At 40.6% G+C, this 22,959-nt stretch overlaps 3 protein-coding genes across 3 annotated transcripts; 1 reads left to right on the top strand and 2 right to left on the bottom strand.

The window, feature by feature from the left end:
* Positions 1-1,372: 1,372 nt before the first annotated feature.
* LOC311359745 (peptidyl-prolyl cis-trans isomerase H-like) lies at positions 1,373-5,436 on the bottom strand (the record flags this gene model as incomplete). Its single annotated transcript, XM_084479791.1, has 5 exons — positions 1,373-1,987; positions 2,310-2,350; positions 2,448-2,535; positions 2,847-2,939; positions 5,347-5,436. 5 exons carry the CDS (start codon positions 5,434-5,436, stop codon positions 1,919-1,921), a joined length of 381 nt encoding a protein of 126 aa, XP_084335917.1. The 3' UTR covers positions 1,373-1,918.
* A 303-nt stretch (positions 5,437-5,739) lies between these two features.
* On the bottom strand, positions 5,740-22,415 carry LOC311359879 (peptidyl-prolyl cis-trans isomerase H). The gene is made up of 9 exons (XM_084479907.1): positions 22,258-22,415; positions 13,833-13,897; positions 12,893-12,916; positions 12,339-12,383; positions 12,110-12,152; positions 7,214-7,306; positions 6,815-6,902; positions 6,677-6,717; positions 5,740-6,354 (listed from the first exon to the last, which is right to left on the bottom strand). Exons 1-9 carry the CDS (start codon positions 22,330-22,332, stop codon positions 6,286-6,288), a joined length of 543 nt encoding a protein of 180 aa, XP_084336033.1. The 5' UTR covers positions 22,333-22,415; the 3' UTR covers positions 5,740-6,285.
* LOC311360282 (uncharacterized protein) lies at positions 16,662-17,732 on the top strand (the record flags this gene model as incomplete). The annotated part of the gene is made up of 1 exon (XM_084480391.1): positions 16,662-17,732. One exon carries the CDS (start codon positions 16,662-16,664, stop codon positions 17,730-17,732), a length of 1,071 nt encoding a protein of 356 aa, XP_084336517.1.
* Positions 22,416-22,959: the final 544 nt, after the last annotated feature.

Here is a 22,959-nt window from a genome sequence, read left to right on the forward strand (position 1 = left end):
TGTGGCATCATTTTATTTAAGTGTGCATTGCGATTTCGGGGAAATGAGAGCAGCCAAACAGGCAACTCCGGTCCTTGGGCTACTCCGGTCCTTGGGCTACTCCACCTGAGCCATACGAAAGGTCCAATACAAGTCTGTCTGTCTGTCTCTCTCTCTCGCATATATATATATATATATATATATATATATATATATATATATATATATATATATATATATATATATATATATATATGAATCGAGTTGTAGGATATGAATGAATTGCATTATAAACTAATATCCATAAATATTGAATACTGCACTGAACACACGTTTGTTTTGGATCATGTAGTCATTTGAATATCAAATAACACTATTGTGTGAATGAATACATCAGTAGCCTACAGATGTTTGATTAAGGGGTAAGAAACCAACAAGGCCTTCTAATCAATACCCACCTAAAGGCATAAGTCACTATACTTTAGGGCAGGCCACTTCATCTAGCAGAGACGGTTTCATTTGTCATGTTAATTGTATCTTTGTTTAAAAAAAAAAAAAAAGATGATCTATATTAAAGACATAGGCCTACTGAGTAACCTCCGCCTTTAAAGTCATCATTTACACACCCAGGTGACGCTGGTTTATGTTTCGTGAACGAGCGGAGGGGGAAAGCACGGGGTACCCTTGGGTAAATGCAGCCATTACACTTGGCCTCTAAATTGTGAGACTCAAATTCCAATAACATGGAGCAGACAGAGCCAGACAGAGCAAGCCAACCCCCACACATTGTCATGCTAATGCCCTGCTGGCACTGGTGGATGTGTGGAAGCTCAATGCTAATGGCGGAGCAGCCCTAACTCTTGCACAATGCCTAGCTTTAGCGTTGACCCCACTACAGCTACTCATGAATCCCACCCCCACCATGAAATAAGAAAAAAAAACACACCCTTCCGTCCTCTGCAAGAGAACAGTGGGTGAATGTGAAAGGATTCTTTTGTACCGGAGGAACAGGGTCCATGGCGACGGAGTGCGTGTGAGTGGCGGGGGAGGGGTAGTTCTTCGCACCGGCGCTGGGAGAAGTGGCAACCATAAGTTGAGCTGAGGAGCGCCTTGGCGTTCAGACTAGTGTTCCTGAGGAGTGAGGAGCGGGCATGTACTACATCTGATTCGCTCTGAGTTTGGGGTGCCTAGCTCCGGTACGAATGAAGCCTCCAACATGCGCACAATATGCTCCGCAATGTGTGTCTTCCAATCAAATCAAATCAAATAAATAAATCACTGGACGATGTCAAAATAAAAACAATGGTAAAGAGTGGTGCGTTGTAATAGGGTAATAAACTCTCAATACATTTTAAGTCCCCAACGACATTTATTTTACATTTACATTTAACCACCTATTGATATTTCCCTCAAGACAAAATCAGTTATTTAAAGACAAGAAATTACACGAAATAAAGGCAAATACCATTGAAAAAAGGTCAATAATTCCACCTAAGATTCTGGTATGCAAGATGCAGCGACATACATGATAATGTTGTGGTAGTCACTTCAAGAAATAATTCCAAGAGGTTTATAAAAATGGAAACACTTTATTATCACAATTTAGGTTCTACACGGGAGTTATCAAAAATAATTTCCCTTGTCTGGCTGTCCTTTCAACAAAATAGACATGAACAAAGCAAATCGGTACACATAGATTTTGATATTGTTATTTCAGATGGTTCCATGTGTGTTAACTTATGAGACCCAAGATTGTAACACTGATCATATCAAACCAAATCTATTGTGAATCTATTATGATTATTATAAATAACCAAAAGGATAGAAAGTATCATACACCGCTGAGAATTACAAAAAAATAAACAATACAAAATCAATCACTTGTGGAAAATGTCTGCCAAGAAAAAAGGGCTTGGCATGGCTCCATCGACAGGATTGGTTACATCTCCCCACACTGCGCTACGAGGATGGGCAGTTTGGGTTTGTTGTTGGGTCCCGTGGGAACATTCTGAGAGGCATCAAGGATTAATAGGAAGAGTTATTGCAGGTTCAACACTTCCTTTACTGGTTTACTGGTCCAACAACACAACCTGAATACATTGTTTGAGTTCAATTTAGCATGATACCACCAACATAATTTGGAAGGAAAATCAGTCGCTTATATACATTTCTTTGCCAAAGCCTTCAAAATGTTTCATATGTATAACTGATTCATTCATAGAAGGCTTTATTGAAGAAAATATTTTTTCATAAATTTTCAACATTTTGTTACGGATGTTTAATCCTCATGAAATTAAAGATTTAAAAAGTATAGCCTTTTTTTTTTTTACCTCAATCTTCCTCATGACCAGTAAGCCATCGACCACTTTTCCTAAAAAGAAACCAGGTAAAAAAAAAAACACTTTCAATTATTGCGATCGTCGACAATACATTCATGATATAATATAGAAGCCCAATATCTTACTCACCAAAAACCACGTGTTTTCCATCTAGCCAGTCACATTTGGTACATGTGATGAAAAACTGACAGCCATTTGTTCCGGGACCGCTGTTTGCCTGAAGAAATGGGCAAAAAAGTAAAGTCCCCCCTATTACAACTGCACACAAGAACTGAGCACTGTGGGTGTGTTCCAATAGTCATTCTATTGTATTGCGAATCATGGCTCAAACTGCTTGCTGGTCTTCAGATGTTCTCAATTGCCCATTGCCCGCTGAGGGTATAGTGAAGGAGAAATAGGAAAACTTGGGAAGCCCCCCTCATCTGCCATTACAAGCAGCTGGTCAACCATCAAAGTGAAGACCAATGAAGAAAAATCCATACAGAGAGAATATCGGTGGTATCCAGGGTTAATGTTCCCATTACTCACCATGGACAGGAGACCTGGGGAAGACTGCTTCACTTTGAAGTTTTCATCTGCAAACGGACCCCTGTAGATGCTGCACACGCCAGTGCCATCCCCCTATAAAAGAGACAGACCAGAGGGGCAGGGTCAGGTTGCTGGGGAATCTGAAAGGGAAGCAAGCATATAGGCATCTCCCAGAGCAAGACAAAGTTACCTTCATAAAAATCATTCATGAATATGGACTTATGGATATGATCTGTGCCATATCCTGTCACATTGGTTTTTTTCCTTCCATAAAAGGGTTTTCTTTTAATGTTTAAAATTTGTTTTGTGGTCAAATCTAATTTTGGTCTGCCAATTCCAATGAATTAATACACGTGAATGTTGACAAAGTTGTATGGGAATTAGCCCCTATTGGTGGAACATGGCTATTGCAGCTGTGCCCAGGGCGTTGTGATCCCATTTGCCAGCAACAAGGTATGGCAGATGACATCATGAAGACACTGCAATGCATGTTGGGTTGGTTCTTTAAAAATGCCTGTGTTGTTTGTGTGAAAAGATTCCTCAAAGGATTCACGCACTAGACGGTAGAAACGAAATACGTTGAATGGGAGGCAACAGAGCTCAATTAAAAGTTTGGATTTAAATCTGATTTCTCCATTTTGAATAAATGTCACGATTACAAGAAAGTAACGGCTGTCTACATTAGTTAATTGGTGTAAAGTATGGCTCAAAGGGGTGCAAAAAGCAGCAGGAGTAGCTTTATTAACAGTGTTTGAGCGACTGTGTTTTCATATGTTTGACTCCAGATGAAATGTAGCTTCCTAGCTGTGACTGCTACTAACTGTCCATTTACCCAGTTAAATAAATAATATATTAATAAATCAGTTTGGCCACTAGCCGACTAGATTGAGTTTCAACCACCGCAGCGGGCTGCGGTGGTTGCTGTTGTGTTTCGGCCTCGCTGCTCATGGTTACTGGTTGGTAATGGCTTGTGCCGGCGGTGACTCTCTAGTGTGTTTCCCGGTGCTAGATGGTAACCTGGGCCGGCGGTGGTGGGGGCTACTGCCTTCGGGCTCTCTGCTTTCCTCTCTCCGCTCCCGTTGCCGATCGAACTGGGCAGAATGAGAAACAGTGCGAGGGAATATTCCCGGTCGCGAGCCCGCCCAGCCGTTGGTGGAATTGGCTGCTTGGTCCAACGCTCCTCGAACAGGCCCTTCGATTGGTTAACCGAGTCCTCAGTTATCCCGAGGTTATCCCTATTGGCTACAAAGAAGTCACTCTCACGTAGTAACCGCCCACAAAGAAGACAGACCAGCGAGAAAAAATATGACACATTTTCTGTGATAAATAGAAGCTTTGCATAGTCTATGTCATGATACATGGTTGCCATGGTCTAGGTTAGGCACTCGTCCCTTCCATGATGTGGATTGGTACGCAACGGTTCACCGGTCCGGTACAATTTCTACTGTATTTTCCAAGCTACTTGTGATCAACTATGGGTGTGTTCATATTTGGTTCCCAGTGATTCATGCCTACTGGCTATGTGGCATCATTTTATTTAAGTGTGCATTGCGATTTCGGGGAAATGAGAGCAGCCAAACAGGCAACTCCGGTCCTTGGGCTACTCCGGTCCTTGGGCTACTCCACCTGAGCCATACGAAAGGTCCAATACAAGTCTGTCTGTCTGTCTCTCTCTCTCGCATATATATATATATATATATATATATATATATATATATATATATATATATATATATATATATATATATATATATATGAATCGAGTTGTAGGATATGAATGAATTGCATTATAAACTAATATCCATAAATATTGAATACTGCACTGAACACACGTTTGTTTTGGATCATGTAGTCATTTGAATATCAAATAACACTATTGTGTGAATGAATACATCAGTAGCCTACAGATGTTTGATTAAGGGGTAAGAAACCAACAAGGCCTTCTAATCAATACCCACCTAAAGGCATAAGTCACTATACTTTAGGGCAGGCCACTTCATCTAGCAGAGACGGTTTCATTTGTCATGTTAATTGTATCTTTGTTTAAAAAAAAAAAAAAAGATGATCTATATTAAAGACATAGGCCTACTGAGTAACCTCCGCCTTTAAAGTCATCATTTACACACCCAGGTGACGCTGGTTTATGTTTCGTGAACGAGCGGAGGGGGAAAGCACGGGGTACCCTTGGGTAAATGCAGCCATTACACTTGGCCTCTAAATTGTGAGACTCAAATTCCAATAACATGGAGCAGACAGAGCCAGACAGAGCAAGCCAACCCCCACACATTGTCATGCTAATGCCCTGCTGGCACTGGTGGATGTGTGGAAGCTCAATGCTAATGGCGGAGCAGCCCTAACTCTTGCACAATGCCTAGCTTTAGCGTTGACCCCACTACAGCTACTCATGAATCCCACCCCCACCATGAAATAAGAAAAAAAAACACACCCTTCCGTCCTCTGCAAGAGAACAGTGGGTGAATGTGAAAGGATTCTTTTGTACCGGAGGAACAGGGTCCATGGCGACGGAGTGCGTGTGAGTGGCGGGGGAGGGGTAGTTCTTCGCACCGGCGCTGGGAGAAGTGGCAACCATAAGTTGAGCTGAGGAGCGCCTTGGCGTTCAGACTAGTGTTCCTGAGGAGTGAGGAGCGGGCATGTACTACATCTGATTCGCTCTGAGTTTGGGGTGCCTAGCTCCGGTACGAATGAAGCCTCCAACATGCGCACAATATGCTCCGCAATGTGTGTCTTCCAATCAAATCAAATCAAATAAATAAATCACTGGACGATGTCAAAATAAAAACAATGGTAAAGAGTGGTGCGTTGTAATAGGGTAATAAACTCTCAATACATTTTAAGTCCCCAACGACATTTATTTTACATTTACATTTAACCACCTATTGATATTTCCCTCAAGACAAAATCAGTTATTTAAAGACAAGAAATTACACGAAATAAAGGCAAATACCATTGAAAAAAGGTCAATAATTCCACCTAAGATTCTGGTATGCAAGATGCAGCGACATACATGATAATGTTGTGGTAGTCACTTCAAGAAATAATTCCAAGAGGTTTATAAAAATGGAAACACTTTATTATCACAATTTAGGTTCTACACGGGAGTTATCAAAAATAATTTCCCTTGTCTGGCTGTCCTTTCAACAAAATAGACATGAACAAAGCAAATCGGTACACATAGATTTTGATATTGTTATTTCAGATGGTTCCATGTGTGTTAACTTATGAGACCCAAGATTGTAACACTGATCATATCAAACCAAATCTATTGTGAATCTATTATGATTATTATAAATAACCAAAAGGATAGAAAGTATCATACACCGCTGAGAATTACAAAAAAATAAACAATACAAAATCAATCACTTGTGGAAAATGTCTGCCAAGAAAAAAGGGCTTGGCATGGCTCCATCGACAGGATTGGTTACATCTCCCCACACTGCGCTACGAGGATGGGCAGTTTGGGTTTGTTGTTGGGTCCCGTGGGAACATTCTGAGAGGCATCAAGGATTAATAGGAAGAGTTATTGCAGGTTCAACACTTCCTTTACTGGTTTACTGGTCCAACAACACAACCTGAATACATTGTTTGAGTTCAATTTAGCATGATACCACCAACATAATTTGGAAGGAAAATCAGTCGCTTATATACATTTCTTTGCCAAAGCCTTCAAAATGTTTCATATGTATAACTGATTCATTCATAGAAGGCTTTATTGAAGAAAATATTTTTTCATAAATTTTCAACATTTTGTTACGGATGTTTAATCCTCATGAAATTAAAGATTTAAAAAGTATAGCCTTTTTTTTTTTTACCTCAATCTTCCTCATGACCAGTAAGCCATCGACCACTTTTCCTAAAAAGAAACCAGGTAAAAAAAAAAACACTTTCAATTATTGCGATCGTCGACAATACATTCATGATATAATATAGAAGCCCAATATCTTACTCACCAAAAACCACGTGTTTTCCATCTAGCCAGTCACATTTGGTACATGTGATGAAAAACTGACAGCCATTTGTTCCGGGACCGCTGTTTGCCTGAAGAAATGGGCAAAAAAGTAAAGTCCCCCCTATTACAACTGCACACAAGAACTGAGCACTGTGGGTGTGTTCCAATAGTCATTCTATTGTATTGCGAATCATGGCTCAAACTGCTTGCTGGTCTTCAGATGTTCTCAATTGCCCATTGCCCGCTGAGGGTATAGTGAAGGAGAAATAGGAAAACTTGGGAAGCCCCCCTCATCTGCCATTACAAGCAGCTGGTCAACCATCAAAGTGAAGACCAATGAAGAAAAATCCATACAGAGAGAATATCGGTGGTATCCAGGGTTAATGTTCCCATTACTCACCATGGACAGGAGACCTGGGGAAGACTGCTTCACTTTGAAGTTTTCATCTGCAAACGGACCCCTGTAGATGCTGCACACGCCAGTGCCATCCCCCTATAAAAGAGACAGACCAGAGGGGCAGGGTCAGGTTGCTGGGGAATCTGAAAGGGAAGCAAGCATATAGGCATCTCCCAGAGCAAGACAAAGTTACCTTCATAAAAATCATTCATGAATATGGACTTATGGATATGATCTGTGCCATATCCTGTCACATTGGTTTTTTTCCTTCCATAAAAGGGTTTTCTTTTAATGTTTAAAATTTGTTTTGTGGTCAAATCTAATTTTGGTCTGCCAATTCCAATGAATTAATACACGTGAATGTTGACAAAGTTGTATGGGAATTAGCCCCTATTGGTGGAACATGGCTATTGCAGCTGTGCCCAGGGCGTTGTGATCCCATTTGCCAGCAACAAGGTATGGCAGATGACATCATGAAGACACTGCAATGCATGTTGGGTTGGTTCTTTAAAAATGCCTGTGTTGTTTGTGTGAAAAGATTCCTCAAAGGATTCACGCACTAGACGGTAGAAACGAAATACGTTGAATGGGAGGCAACAGAGCTCAATTAAAAGTTTGGATTTAAATCTGATTTCTCCATTTTGAATAAATGTCACGATTACAAGAAAGTAACGGCTGTCTACATTAGTTAATTGGTGTAAAGTATGGCTCAAAGGGGTGCAAAAAGCAGCAGGAGTAGCTTTATTAACAGTGTTTGAGCGACTGTGTTTTCATATGTTTGACTCCAGATGAAATGTAGCTTCCTAGCTGTGACTGCTACTAACTGTCCATTTACCCAGTTAAATAAATAATATATTAATAAATCAGTTTGGCCACTAGCCGACTAGATTGAGTTTCAGATGTCTACATTTCTGTACGTATACAGTTGTACCCAGGAATTATTTTAAACAAACAAAAAAAGCCAGGAACATAAACACAGTTTTAATTACTTTTCAAGGACTTAAAATGTTTTCAGAATAGTTGCTGATTCAAAACAAGTAAAAATAACAACATAACAAGATAGTAGTTTGGCTCCAAAGACAGATAAGTCGGCGCTGGAATTATTAGGCTACCTGCGATGTGCCTCTGAAAGGTAACCCTCCGCGTAGACTGCTCACTAACCAGCAGCTGATAATATTATTGAGCCAGCGGCGCATCACAGGTAGCCTAATAGTCTAATCACAGCACCGAAAGTAGTGCCGAATTATCTGTGTGTTTGTAAACGAACTACAATCTTATGGTGTTGTTACTGGCAATCATTTTGAAGAAGAAATATTGGAAGTAATAAAAAGCATATTCCCCTCACATAAACAGTAGCTAGGCTACGGTCACTCCACTAGTCAATGAAGGCTGACTGAAAGCAAATGCTAACCCAGCAAACTCCCCTTCTGGACGCACAATGATGAATTTGTAACTTAAAAGATTTCTCAGCGTACATTTCGACTTTGTTTAAAAACAAAGTCAGCCTTTGGTGGCAACCAAATGTGGTAATACAACTAACCTGTAAGCTAATTCTAATCATAACCATCTCATCCATCCAGTTTTCCGAGCAGAGAACAAAGCAGCAGTTGGGGATGGACGAATATAAACATGACAGCATGAAATGGCACACACTGACAGATACTGGGCTGTATAGCAGGTTACTAAAGTAACTTGCTGAAAAGCCAGGACACAGCCAAAGAAATGGTTGTAAAACCAGCATCTGAAAATATGCTGCTAACCGTTGACAAACAGTATGAATTGCCAAAGCAAACATACATCTCCATGGGATCCCAGCCTTGTACAACCAAGTTAAAGATGACATTCTGAGGGAGATAAAATATCCTCTTGCTCTGCCACTAGAGATATGTGGTCAAGCTCAAATATGTAAACATACGTATATACACAGCATATGTCCAGTCAATAACTGACTGGACTCTGCATTCATTCAAGAGTCCATATCCATACTCCATAACTACACTGCTGAAGTAAGTACTTAATCAGGATTAGTTCAAAATGGCCTGTATAGACAATGGTGCTAGCATTGTGGATGGATGCACTACAAAATCTTGGCCGGCCAAGGATTAGTTGCCTTGGCCACAACCTCCATTTGGTTGTTTCACGTGGTTTGGACAGTGACAAGGACTGGGGCAACCCCTTCAACCTGAGCTGGCTAAAGGAAAGAGACATAAGGAAAGCACAGACTGAAGCAAATTTCATCCAACAGTTCAGTACTGGTGAGTAATTGATTGTGGAGTTAATATGCACCACAAAATACTTCAATTAATTTAAAGATCATTGAAAGAGTTCTTTTTTTAATTTATAACTTTGAGGCCTGTCATGTACATATCTTTGTGAGTGGGTATGTATGTATTAAATTATTGGTTAACCATGACATTCTAATATAACCATGTACAATTAAGTAAAATAAACAATGGAAATGTAAAAAGTGGCATTAGTTAAATTATGTTGATATATACTATAATAACTCGTAAAAATAACAAATGGTCTCTTTCCCATAGGATGTAGCCAAACAATGGGAAACAAAACAGAAATAGATAGAAAGGGTAATGGAGCAACTCCCAGCCATAAGACCCTGGTGGACCCTGGTGGACGATTGACAACATGGCCACCTAAACCCAACCTGGATGGATGGTTCTGCACTACAACCCATTAATGCAGTAATCAAGCCAGGGGCTGATTTGAGGGTTGTTTTCTGGTGTCTTCAGTTAAGCCTGTGTTGGAACTTCCTAAAGGCAAATTTCTATTACCCGACCGCAAGGACACTACACTGCCAGGAAAGATAAAGGAAACTGTGTGCAGGGTATTGACAGAGAAATACAGCCCACCTGAGATCTCCTGAGAAAGCCCACCATCTTCAGACATGCAGAGGTCTTACAATGCTACAAGACATGAAAGAGGAAGAAGGAAGTGGAGACCGGGCCAGTAGAAAGAACTGAGATGAAGCCACAGGGGGAAATTATGGATCTGAACCTCCAGCACCCAGGAAGAGGCAGACTGACCTTCTCCAGAACAGAAGAGCACAACTAAAAAGTGGTCAAACCCAGGCTGTATACGTACCAAAAAGAGTGCAGGCTGATGCAGATCTGAACCCTTGATTTGGTGGCACGATAGCCATAGAAGATTTCCTCTAATAGCCAAGGTAGTACGAATATAAATGTGCCTTTTTCAACAAGCACCACATTTTTACCCCAGAGAGATCCTGCCCATAGCACAGCAAGGTAAACCTGTTGGTGCTCATGGCTTGGAATCTGCCTAATTGAACAATTGAAGATTTGCCAGCAGATATGGCCTGTTGATGAATCTGTGCTTCTGATCATATGGTCACCTGGCTGTGGTTTGAAGGTGGGTTTTGTTTTTTTGAGCAAATGTTCAAATGTGGCTTTACATGTTATATTTTCAGAAATTAAGTTGAGTTATTTGGCCACAAGGGCGCGCTGTTGTCCTTTTCAGTTCAGCTGCTAATGGAAACTATATCTGATGTGCTTCTATTCAATTCAATACATTTATTGCCATGTCAACAAGTTGATAGGAATTTGTCTTGGTACAACTCTCAGACAACCAAACATGAAGGACAGACATCATAAGTACAGAACAGACAATGTACAACAAACAATAAACAATAAACAATTCCAGCAGACCATACCCGACAGACAGTAAAACAGTAGACAGAGAAAGTGCACAGTGCATACAGTTGTTAAAGTGCTGTTAACACATCTTTAGTGCAAGTTCAGATTTCTGATAGCCAGAGGGTAGGTGCTGTCTCTGAAACGTGATGTGGAGGTCTTAATGCTCCTATATCTTCTTCCAGATGGAAGGAGATTAAAGAGGTCTTGAGCAGGGTGAGAGTGATCTGCTATGATGTTTTTTGCCTTCCTAATTATTCTGATGGAGAAGAGTGAAGAAAGTGAAGGGAGACTACAGCCTATGATTTTTGATGCTCTGCGTACTACTCTTTCCAGCCTACCCCAAGAAGTACACTTTCACCACACTTTAAAGAAAGAAGAAGGTGAGGGAAGAAATTGACAATGGAAAACCTTAGTGTTCAGTGTCCAGAGATGATGAAACATTTTGACATACCCATTGCAATATCTAAGAATCAAAAGTGAATTGGGTATTCAAGGGTATAATATAAGAGAGAATATAATTTAACACAATTATTTCTGGGACAATACAGCGTCCAACAAAAGTAGTTATTATGAGACAGGCCTACTTTAATAAAATTAAAGTAAATGTGTATTCGTCATATGGGCAGTAGCCTCAATTTCCAATCTCTATTATGACAATATTGTTGTTTGTGTGTAGTAATAAAATATGATATTTTATAGTGATTACATTAGTAGCAGAAAGCCTGAAACTATAATGGATCCACAGTTCTTTAGCTAAAAGAGAACAAAAAAAGTATACACACATACTCAGAATTTATGGTTACTCTGCATAAACTGATATTTAAAGTTGTATTTTTTAAAGTGTACTGCGTTGCAGTTACAAGCTCAGGAGTGGGTAAAAAAAACGAACCCTAGCCCTGTGATTGCTTAATTCTTACCACAATGCTCCATGGGACTAGTAGTCATCTTACCGACAAAGTCATAGGTCTTATACCTTATACCTGAATTTCTCACACTAGTTTACAACTGTTTGTAGTAAGATTAATCGATAAGCGTTTCACGTGCATTTGAGTTGCTCAAAAGCCGTCATTGAAGGAAATGAATGGGATTTTTACAATTGGAAACCAAGACCCTCTTTAGCTCCGCCCACTTTGCAACTCGACCCATACGACCCATTTAAGAGTAGAGAAAGGCAGCATTTTGTCTAAAAACATCACATAAATGGATCCTAGGAAAAGCACCATATACTCACGTTCACAAAGTCACCTCCCTGGATCATGAAGTCCTTTATAACCCTATGGGTAGCACATAAAGTTCCCGTTATGAAACAGAGGCACAGGAAAGGGAAAGTAGAATTCTAACTAGATGTCCTGCTTGTTTATTGGCTCCAATTGACATGCATGGTGCCATTCTGATGAACGCCTAGTTATTAATTATCATTGTAATAATAAAGAGTGAGCCCAACAAAATGAATGCTGTACCGGTGGAATGTACAGCCTTTGTAGCCGATAGGGACTCCATCTTTTCTGTAACACAAAAAAATATGCAACAAAGAAGGGTTCAACACACACCATGTGATAATATGGAAAACTCTATTTACACCCGAGTCACCAGTATTTGCATACCTACCAAAATTTCAGACAAATAAATAATATCTTTCTGTGGACAAAATGGGTTTGTCCTTGCCCTGAACCAGACACTTGTTACTGTCGAGCAGGTGCACACTGCAAGAGTCAAACCTTTATGAGGATGTATTCAAAATACCCTTCATGTGTTCCTTATGGATAGTATTGCTTATCAGCAGAGCCATCTGCTGCTGGTGTTTTTATTTAAATGGAGTAGTGCAAGGCAAATAAAATTGAAAATGTGCAAAGATCAACATGCTCAATCAGTCACAAGCATGTTTGTTTTGATAGTTAACATCGTAAATGTGGTCATAAGTAAGTGTTGCGTGAAATCTAATTTGTAGCCTGTTTATAATCATATCATGGTGGAAGATGTGGTGCCATATTTTATATACAAGAGCTCAGCTCACCTGAATTCCCCTGTGCAAAACTGCCTGCAATGGATACAAGAATTATTAGTTACAATGCAATACCACACAATGTGTAAGTCCGGCGAAAATATAACCCAGGGTCTTTTTCTGCATGAAAACAGATCAAATAAGCGTTAAGCTTCCCCTAGCCAGTGCTCTGTTAGCCATTTGGGCTGTTAGTGTTGCTCCGGGCAAGCTCTATACTGATTGACCAACGAAAAAAAATGTCTGGGCTTTTTTGATCTGTTTTCATGCAGAAAAAAACCTGGGTTAAACTTTCGCCAGACTAACACTTTAACAAATAAATCAGGGGCTATTTCTATACTTGATCCTTGATCACTGGGTCACTTTTTTCTTGTTTACATTGGAGGGGCATTAGCTCAGGAGGTAGAGCGGGTTGGCTGGAGTGTCGAGGTGTTCCTGAGCAAGACGCCTCACCCTAATTGCTCCTGATGAGCTGGCTGACTGCGTGGTTGACTCCGCCGTCGGTGTGTGAATGTGTGCATGAATGGGTGAATGTCAGTCAACACTGTAAAGTGATTTGGATAAAAACGCTATATAAATGAGGACCATTTACATTGCTACATTTCTGGAACTAACTTTATAATTTACAATTCACACTTTACACTTTTATAATTTATACTGTTTATACCATCTATTTTGTTTGCCATATTTGTAGTTTGTTCTGTTTGTCTCGTCTTCTCCTTACTTTCAGCATTTTGTTTAGCATTTTCCCTTAGCGTCTACTTTTGTTTGTATTAGTACTTTGTATTCTTATTGTATTGCATTTTTATTTATTTTTATCCTGTGTTTTTCTACTGCTGCTGGGCTATTGCAACAAAAATAATTTCTCCTGGGGGGCGGGGGATTAATAAAGTTGTATTATATCGTAAGACATCTTCAGGTTTAGAACATATCCTGTAACATTTTGTACAACTACCTGAAGTTCTCTGCAGTCTTGGGAACGATATCGGCAAACAGTTCAATCTTCACTCGGCCCACATCCTGAAACAACAATTGCAACCTTATGATATAGTATCTTGTCAGGTCATCAAGCTCACCCATTTTCAAGGCAAGACATTGTACAATGCATATTATATTCTGGCCCAACCTGTCTTGGCTGAAGCGCCTCTAGTTTCAGCGCACAATAGGAATAGGAAAGTGTGTCTGTACATACAGTACAGAGGCCGATACAGGAAAAACAGGACGAGTGTGCTGGTCCCGGCCTGTCACGACACTTTCACACACACTGTGTGTGTGTGTGTGTGTGTGTGTGTGTGTGTGTGTGTGTGTGTCCGCCTGCAGCATACACTTATTGTCCCTCATGTTTGCCCACTGAGAGGCTGAAAACATCCCACTGTAGGGATCTACTGTCCCACCAGTAGGAGAAGCATTGCAAACAGTTTCCTCAAGCCGAAACGGGAATCGCAAGATTACACCATAGGCCTACCATTCGTGTGACAATGGGTAGGACAACTTCATTATTTGTATTTTTATTTCATTCAATCTTGTTTAATGTCCGTAGCTTAGAACACACTAAAACCAATTTTTAATTCAGAATTGATTCTCAAACAAGTACAATAAACACGAGGAAGATGTAAATGTCATAAGAAAGTGTCCAAATATTTACTGAAGAGCAATAAGACCAAACAACCAGCTGATGCAGGAACCTGCACCTGTGGCAGTTGGGGTGACTGCCAATCAGCCTTTTATTTACTGCACAGGAAGTCTAACTAGCACACTGCACAGTGCACACAAGGACTAGAACACTATAACCACATTCTGTCCAACCACTAGCCACGTTTATCTTTATGTGGAGCAAAAAACACTTATATGGTGCAATTTGACAATCGCATCACTTTTATGAACACATATTTTTAGTGATTCATCCAAAAGATTAGCCTGGCATTCACACAGGAAAGAGCCTAAAAAAATTTACTCAATTCAATAATTAAAAAAAAGTATGCTGCAAGTCTGAGGTGTTATGCCGTTTAACCTGCCATACTGGTTTGTGATTAATTAGTTGTCACTGTTGAAAAAGTGGTTGGTTGCACTCATTGTTATGCAAAGAGCTGGGCGGTACTATAAGTGGGCAGCAACAAAGATAGTTTCTCACCTGTAGTCTAGTTTCTCACCTGCCATTACCACCATGCAACACAACTGTCTCTCACATTTCATGCCTGGAGCAGAGAGCAGCAAGCATCAGCATTGAAAAGCAGGAGAGAGAAGGAGAGAGACATTTGTCCAAGCAGCACCAGAGAACTCAGCAGGTGGAGAGAGATCCAGTGGGTTGTACAAAGCTAAAAGTGCTCTGTTAATGCTGGGTACACACTGCAGGATAATGAACAAATCTGGTAAGAAAAGCCCTGATTTATTGATGGTTCTACCGACTATCTTTTTGCCAGGTTGTGGTGTGAGGTATGTTAAGAGTATTTCATTTTTTAAACGAAGGCCTCACCTATTCAATCGCAAATATATATGTTTCAATATTTCCGACACGATATCCTGTAGTGTGGGGGGAACTCCAACAACAGCCGAGGACCCAGGCAATTGATTGTCACTCGGGAATGACCATGGCCAATTGGGAGCCACGCAGTGGGACTGGGATGTTGCTTCTGCACACTAAGTGGCCACGGTTAAATGTATTTAATCCATCGTTAGGTGTGTGGTCTCCCACGTTTTCTAAATTTGACTTACAATTAATGTTTTACTTAGAGAAGTCAGTCAAGATTATAGTTAAGTATCCTCAAAAGAAAAGTTAATAAATACTGTATAAATATTGGAGTTGGCAGGAACGTTAAAAGTGATACAGTACAGAACCTGTTCAGACACTTCACAACAATTTAAAGTGAATTATGAATGTACAAATCCTACATGTAGTCCCTTTAACTACTTACAAAAACCGAAGACTTACAAAAACATGTACATGCCTTTATCACTAGCAAGCTTGATTACTGGTCTCCTTACAGGTTTCCCAAAAAAACCTCTAAGGCAACTACAGCTTGTTCAGAATGCTGCTGCTAGAGTTCTAACAAAGACCAAAAAATTTGAACATATTCTTAAATCGTTACATTGGCTCCCTGTATGTCAGAGAATTGATTTTTAAATCATGTTGCTAACCTATAAATCCCTACATGGTTTAGGGCCAAAATATTTAACTGATATGCTTCCACTACATAAGCCTTCTAGACCACTAAGATCCTCTGAGACCAATCTGTTAATTATCCCCAGAGTCAACACGAAACATGGGGAAGCAGGATTTAGCAACAAATAGCTATGCAACAAATAGCTGGAATAAGACTTGATTTAAGACTTGCCCCAACTCTGACAGCTTTATTACTAACTTTGTCTTTATTTTCTCACTTTCTAAAATGCATTTTATTTTAACTTTGCCTTTCTAAAATGTTTCTAAAATGTTTTTTTTTTTACTTTGCCTTTATTTTCTATCTATTTTACTTTTTACTTATTTATTATTTTCTTTTATTGTATGACAATGTTTATATGTGAAGCACTTTCAGTCTGCCTTGTGTATGAAAAGTGCTATATAAATAAAGGTGCCTTGCCTTTAAGCTGTCATGTTCAATGACTGTCAGGTCGCTTTGGGAGAGCTTGGTGAGAAGTAAAACACCACCAATCCATGCATGATTTCTGTGGTTTTTAACTAACATCATCTTCTTCTCCAACAGCCTACTGAAGTGCCTTGAAACGTCCAGAGGAGAAACTAATGTGGCCGCAGATACCATTGGCCCAGGACACCCAAGGTCTAAAAATGTTGGCTGTCTTAGAGGAGTGGAAGGTAGACGACTGCCACGTGAACAACACATTGCGGTACCTGTTCCTCATTCTGTTCAAGTTCGGCATGGACACCACCATTCTGTACCTCTGCTGGCATAGACTGCACACATACTTTTTAAGTTTGTGTGGCCTGTCCATCGTCCTGGCGGATGCGGCCATGTTGTTGTCCATGACAATGGCGTGGTTCCTCAACCCATTGAAGTCCCCTGTGTCAGTCTGCTTTCTCTTGGCCCACTTCTCTACAGTCTTCTCCATGCTGCCACTGCCGATTTTGGGCCTGGGTCTCTTGGACTACTTACTTCATGATTTCAGGTGTTTGGCTAACAAAAGGCCTGTCATTATGCTGCTCAGGAACACAGCAATGGCCTTGCTGGTTTGGCTTGTGGCTGCGGTGTATTCCTATGAGACGACGACGAGCAGCCAGAAGAAAATTGAACATTTTGGAGGGTTGAAGGCTCTGGTGTGTGAAGTGCAGGAGAGCGGCGCGGTCAATGTCTTTGTTATTAGTCTACTTACAGTGATAATTAGTGCACTGCTGCCGAACTACAAAGCCATCCCTGCATGGTACAGAAGGGCCAACTGGTTGTCTGATCAGAGAGACAAACCACCTCACATCCAGAAGAGTGATCTACAGCGCAATGCCGCTCAGGAAAATGATGCGACGAAGGCCCTAGTCGAGACAACCCAGCAGCCGCCGCCGCCTCTCTGTGTCAGCTTTATGCTGGGCTTTGCTTCAGTATGGCTGCCCTACATCTTCATATCTGTGATCTTTGTGCTCTTTGGCTTGGGGATCCCGGCGTACATTGTGGTTAACCTGCTGTGGCTGGAGTGCACTAACAGTTTATTAGTGGGTTTGGTGTTCTGGTTGAGGAGCGCAGAGTCAGGACAGTATAATAGTCTCCCAGACAACATTTGCACGTGGCGCACATACTTGCACTTGAGCAGGGGAACAGATGCAGGTCAGGAGAACTTCAATATACCCAAATGGAACCCATCAGAAGGCCCCACGAACACAGTCTCCCATCAGTTTGACCATGGGGTGTGAAGTCACCACTAGTCTCATCATATTCATATCTAAAGTCTGATGTTTGACAAACTCAAATCTAGGTGAACCGTGAACGGGGCATTTCTGGGTGCAGGTGTGGGTTTTACTTTCTTTCACTACATATTTGTTTCGACCATCAAAAACTTGAATAGTTTGTGGTTTTAAACTCTGAAAAGTCTTTAAAAAAGGTCATATCAACAGTCTAGAATAGTAGTCTATTCATACTTTGCACGTGATGTCACAACGACTGGCTGGCGGCAAGAACTCCAGAAACGAAACCTAGTAACATAATCAGGACGTCACCAGTTTTACCACACAAACGGTCATTAGGTTCCTCTTAGTCCAAATACCATCATGATGGAAAGATTAGTTCAACGGGAGCATTTGTGCCAGGCATACATATGGCAAACTGACAAATTAGACATATTTGTACGGAATCTCCCTGCTTCTGAAATGTGCAAACATCTCCGCCCAGTGCTCATTCCACTGTGCAGATTAAATCAAGCAGCATTCTGTAACAGCAATTGTGCGATCATTCCTGCCCTCACACATTGTTGAAATCATATGCTGGATGCTTTAATCTTTCTATGTTTTTTAGTGGATGATCAGGCTATAATAAGACCTGAGGCTGAGAGGTCTCGTAGGCCCCCTGAGAGGAGGTCTTACAATTAAAATGTGTAAATGCCATGTGTCTAGAGCAGTGGTTCCCAAACTTTTCTGGCTCACGGCACCCCTAAACATATTTCTCTCCATCCACGGCACCCCTATTTTTTTTAAAATTTTTACTCTCAACCTCCTTTGTGCCATATTTGTACTTCATGCCATTTAATTTAACCTTTGTGATATGGACAGACCATAACTGCTTTTATTATAGGCACTAAGGTGAGGTTTATCTGATTTTCGTTTGTATCATATCGTTTATCAACATTATTTCACAATGTTGCGTTGTGATAATGAAGTGTATTGTAAATGTTAAAGTCCAATGTGCAGGTTAAACACCACTGTCGATTAATGGGTACATAAATCACTCAAGATATGTATATAAAGTTAGAAATGTCTCCAAAATGGTGTTAAAGTCCAGTTTTTGTATAGTTTTTGGTTAGTAACGGTTATTTTTTTACGCGCTCGGCGATGACGTCACATGACGTAGTCGTGGTGGAAGGTAGCCTCAGCCTTGTAGCTGCTACTAGAGCACTATGGCGTCTAACTGGGATGAGGAAGAGGCTCAATGGGAAGAGGTGGCAAGACCCACAGTTAACATTTATGATGGCCCACAGCCATATCATTTCGAACCGGTTAGACGTGAGAGGGCGAATGAGGAAATACCGAGAGCCGATGGCCGTCAAAGACAAATAAATGCATGGTCAGAGGAGAATGACTGGAGAGTTGGTGAAGAGTCATCAGAGTCATCAAATACAATGGATAATTGTTTAAATGTTTATTACCAACTACAAAACTGCCAGAAAAGAAAAAAAAAACCTGCACATTGGCCTTTAACAACAAGCCTTTGACCCTGGCTCTAACTTTAAATTTGGTTTGTCATTAAAGTCAGATCGTGTTTTATTGTGTACTAAAGGTGAGATTATTGTGTTGTGTACTAAAAGTCAGGTTGTTGTGTTGTGTTGTGTACTGAAGTGAGCGGTGCGGTACTATGAATTGATTGAATAAACTGTTTAATCCGAACGCACCCCTGGCTCCACACACAAACTGCTAGTGAGGAGACGGGTTAACAACGAGATAAGCGATTATGATTGGCTAAGGCAGAGTCATGTTTCATGGTAGCCAATCGGAGCCAGTGTTTTTACACACAAGCCAGGATACGCGTACCACACACACACACACACACACACACACACACACACACACACACACACACACACACACACACACACACACACACACACACACACACACACACACACACACACACACACACACACACACACACACACACACACACACACACACACACGGCGATATAAGCACTAATTCAAATTCATTGACATATAGCAACTTTTTTTTTCTTTTCTTTTTTTTACAGTAACGCAAATGGTTCTTTCCCTGATAACTAGTTACTTTTATTATAAAGTAATTCAGTTACTAACTCAGTTATGGACTTTTTGGTAGTAGTAGTGAGTAACTATAACTAATTACTTTTTTAGTAGTAGCGTTCCCAACACTGTTTGACAGTATATTGTACGATCATGTCGCCGTGTTATGGGGTGACGTTACATAGGCGACATGTAGTCTTTCACGTTATGTCTTTTTCCACAACTGCTAGACGAAGAATCATACAATATACAGTTTTAACTTCAAAGCAAATTAATATTATTATTATTATTATTTTTTTTTTGTTCATACTGCGGCTCATGATAGGCCCCTGATCGTCGTAGGCCCTGGGGCTTCAGCCCAGATAAGCCCGTGCATAAAGGCGGCCGTGGGTGGAATAGTAACATTCACCTTTGCTTTGATTATGAAGATATTCCTGTTTTTCACCTCCCATACGACAGCGTTGTTAACCCATCCGTAGGCTTTCAATTTTTGTGCGGTATAAGGTGACGGATTCTCTATGAGATAAATGTAAATATCTCCAAACTCCAAGTTTGGTAGAGTCTTTGCCAGCTTCAAAGCAATGAATACATCAGCGGGTTCTGTGTATGGATCACAAGTTCCGAGTATGTTACATTTGTTATGTAACATTTTGTGACATATGGTATAAATAGTTGATTGATTGAAGTATCGGAAATCTGCAAGGCTGCAATTCCCCTGGTTGGCCATTGTTCGTCGCCATTTTGCCAGCGTCTGTTGCCCTCCAGGTATTCATGGTAGTCACGTGACCGCAAAGTATGAATATAGAAATGCACTTTAAATAATTTTGAACGCTTCATCCACTCACAGGAATGAGGTTTCTTTGGTAGAATATCTCAGTAGCAAAACCAGAAACATGGCGTAACTCCCTTACAGTTTTTGGTTCATGGCTTGGCTCTGCACCGTCTCCCTCCAGAGGTTTGGCTAAAATATGGCAGGTCTGTTGAATCCCAGATGAGGTCGCCTGCTATCCATTTGGCCTTTTTTTTTTTACCTCCTTAAAAGTGTTCCAGTAGTCTTTTGTGTGCGATGAGTTGGAGAAAATGGATGCCTGGAGGTGGCAGCAGTAGTAGCCGGCTAGTCATTGTTGTTAGCAACATAAGTCTCTTTAGCAAACCAGCTCAAAAACAAAACTTTACATTGTATTGCATGCATAGCAAGACCGTGCAATGCATGAAAATACATCTCAACTTTGTTAACTACGGGCACAGCCATCTTCGTTCGTTGAGCGCCAGGGGAATCTTTCACTACTCTGTGTACTCATCAGAAACCCCAGCGGGCGCTTGATATCCCCAAAGAAAAGGAGGCGTGCCTCAATGCCGCGATGCCGCAAGAAAGCTGGGAGATTTAACACATTCCGACTGTGATGGTGGGCGTACCATACAAATGGATCGCACTGCAGCATAAGCTCCTACGCTGTCTCCCAGCTGTTGGACCACCCAGTTTGAGATCAGTACTGACTTGTTATTAGAAGGTAATTATTCTACAGAGAAGGAAATTGTTTTTAAATTCCAACATCTGAAGCATGATGAAAGGATGAACTTTGACCACTCCAGAAAAGACATTCCAGTGATCAATGTCTCAGCGCAAACAGAAGCCTACGATAAGACAAGATATAATATATAACAACCAACACCATCTAGTGGGGGAGAAAATGTCTGTTTTGTACACTATCAGATTCATTTTGATTGCTATTATTATTGTTATAGAAAACTGAATGGAATAAAGATTGTATTTCATTAAACTTTTATTAAAATAAATGTTGCCTTTCAAAGTAGGTAATTTCTTTCGATTTCTATGTAGTCTATACATTTCAGAAAACTTTACTGATTGTGGGCCCCGCAGTTACTCATCAAGCCATCCAAATCAATCATTTGATGGAAGAGTGAAACGATAACCTGGCCATTTTAATTCTAACCGTTACACCTGCTCCATCGTCTAATGATTAAGCATACATGAAGCGGAATAATGAGAATAATAAGATGTGAGTAAACAATGGCTCAAATCCGTTCACCCTTACGTTTGCAAATGGTGAATAAAAATCGGTCATTGATGTGCATGCTTAAAGCAGCACAACGTCCGCATTAAAAGGAAACTACAAAAATAAACTAAAAATATATAGTGAACACAAACCAACGAAACGTCAAGAATGGCAAAATGGAAAATACTCAGCGTGGCCCAAGTTAGCTTTTGTAAGTTAGCTTTCAGCAGGTAAACAGTCCGGTTACAGCCCTTATCAGATACTTGGGCTAACTTGGGCTTTGCTTTGAATGTAGCTTTCAAACTTACACACTTGCAGGTTTTGCACTTGCCTTGTTCTAAACATTACATCAGTCTAGGTTAACACTAAATCCATGATGCTAGCGTTAGCTGAACGCAGCGAAACCAGTCTGAACATAAACGTTACTTCCACGTCCTTCCGCCTTGCTCCACTCACCTGTCCTCCGATGGTCACATCAAAGAAGACTATAGGGTTGTTCGGGTTCGTTGGTTGGACATTCATTGTTGCCATTATGGAAACCAAGCAATTTTGACTATATCAGGCACGTTGAATTTACATCCATGTGAACAATTTGAAAACAAGACCGTGGTAGATGTGCTACGGTAGCCCGTACTACCCAAATTACGGGTGGAACGGAAGGACAAAAGCAACCTGCGTTTGTCGCGGTTCCAAATTATAACGCAGTAAACAATATATTATATATACACTAAACACATAAGTGAGTAAACAATAAAGCACAAAAAATAATGAACCAAATAAGTTACCGATTATCAGTATAGTATCAAAGTATTAATTGTGTATTTACAATGGTTTATGGCTTGGTATTTGGAAATATGCATTTATGGACAGATTACTCAGCAACTAATTCATGGCTGTATTCTGACAAACCCCTCAAATAGTTTTAGAAGGCGTGATTTAGGGCTTATTCACACCTGCCTTGTTTGGTTCGAACCAAACCAAAAAAATCGCTGGTGCGGACCTTTTGGGCTGGTGTGAATACAAACCATCGAACTCTGATGCGGACCAAACAGTCGGACCGAGACCCAGCCGGAGAGGTGGGTCTCGGTCCGGTTCACTTGAGATGTGAAAGCGAACGCACCTCGGTCCGATCCAGTCCACTAAAAATCATACGCCTCA

Source organism: Micromesistius poutassou (genome assembly GCF_964030765.1).
Source record: "Micromesistius poutassou genome assembly, chromosome: 15".
NCBI classification, from domain to species: domain Eukaryota; kingdom Metazoa; phylum Chordata; class Actinopteri; order Gadiformes; family Gadidae; genus Micromesistius; species Micromesistius poutassou.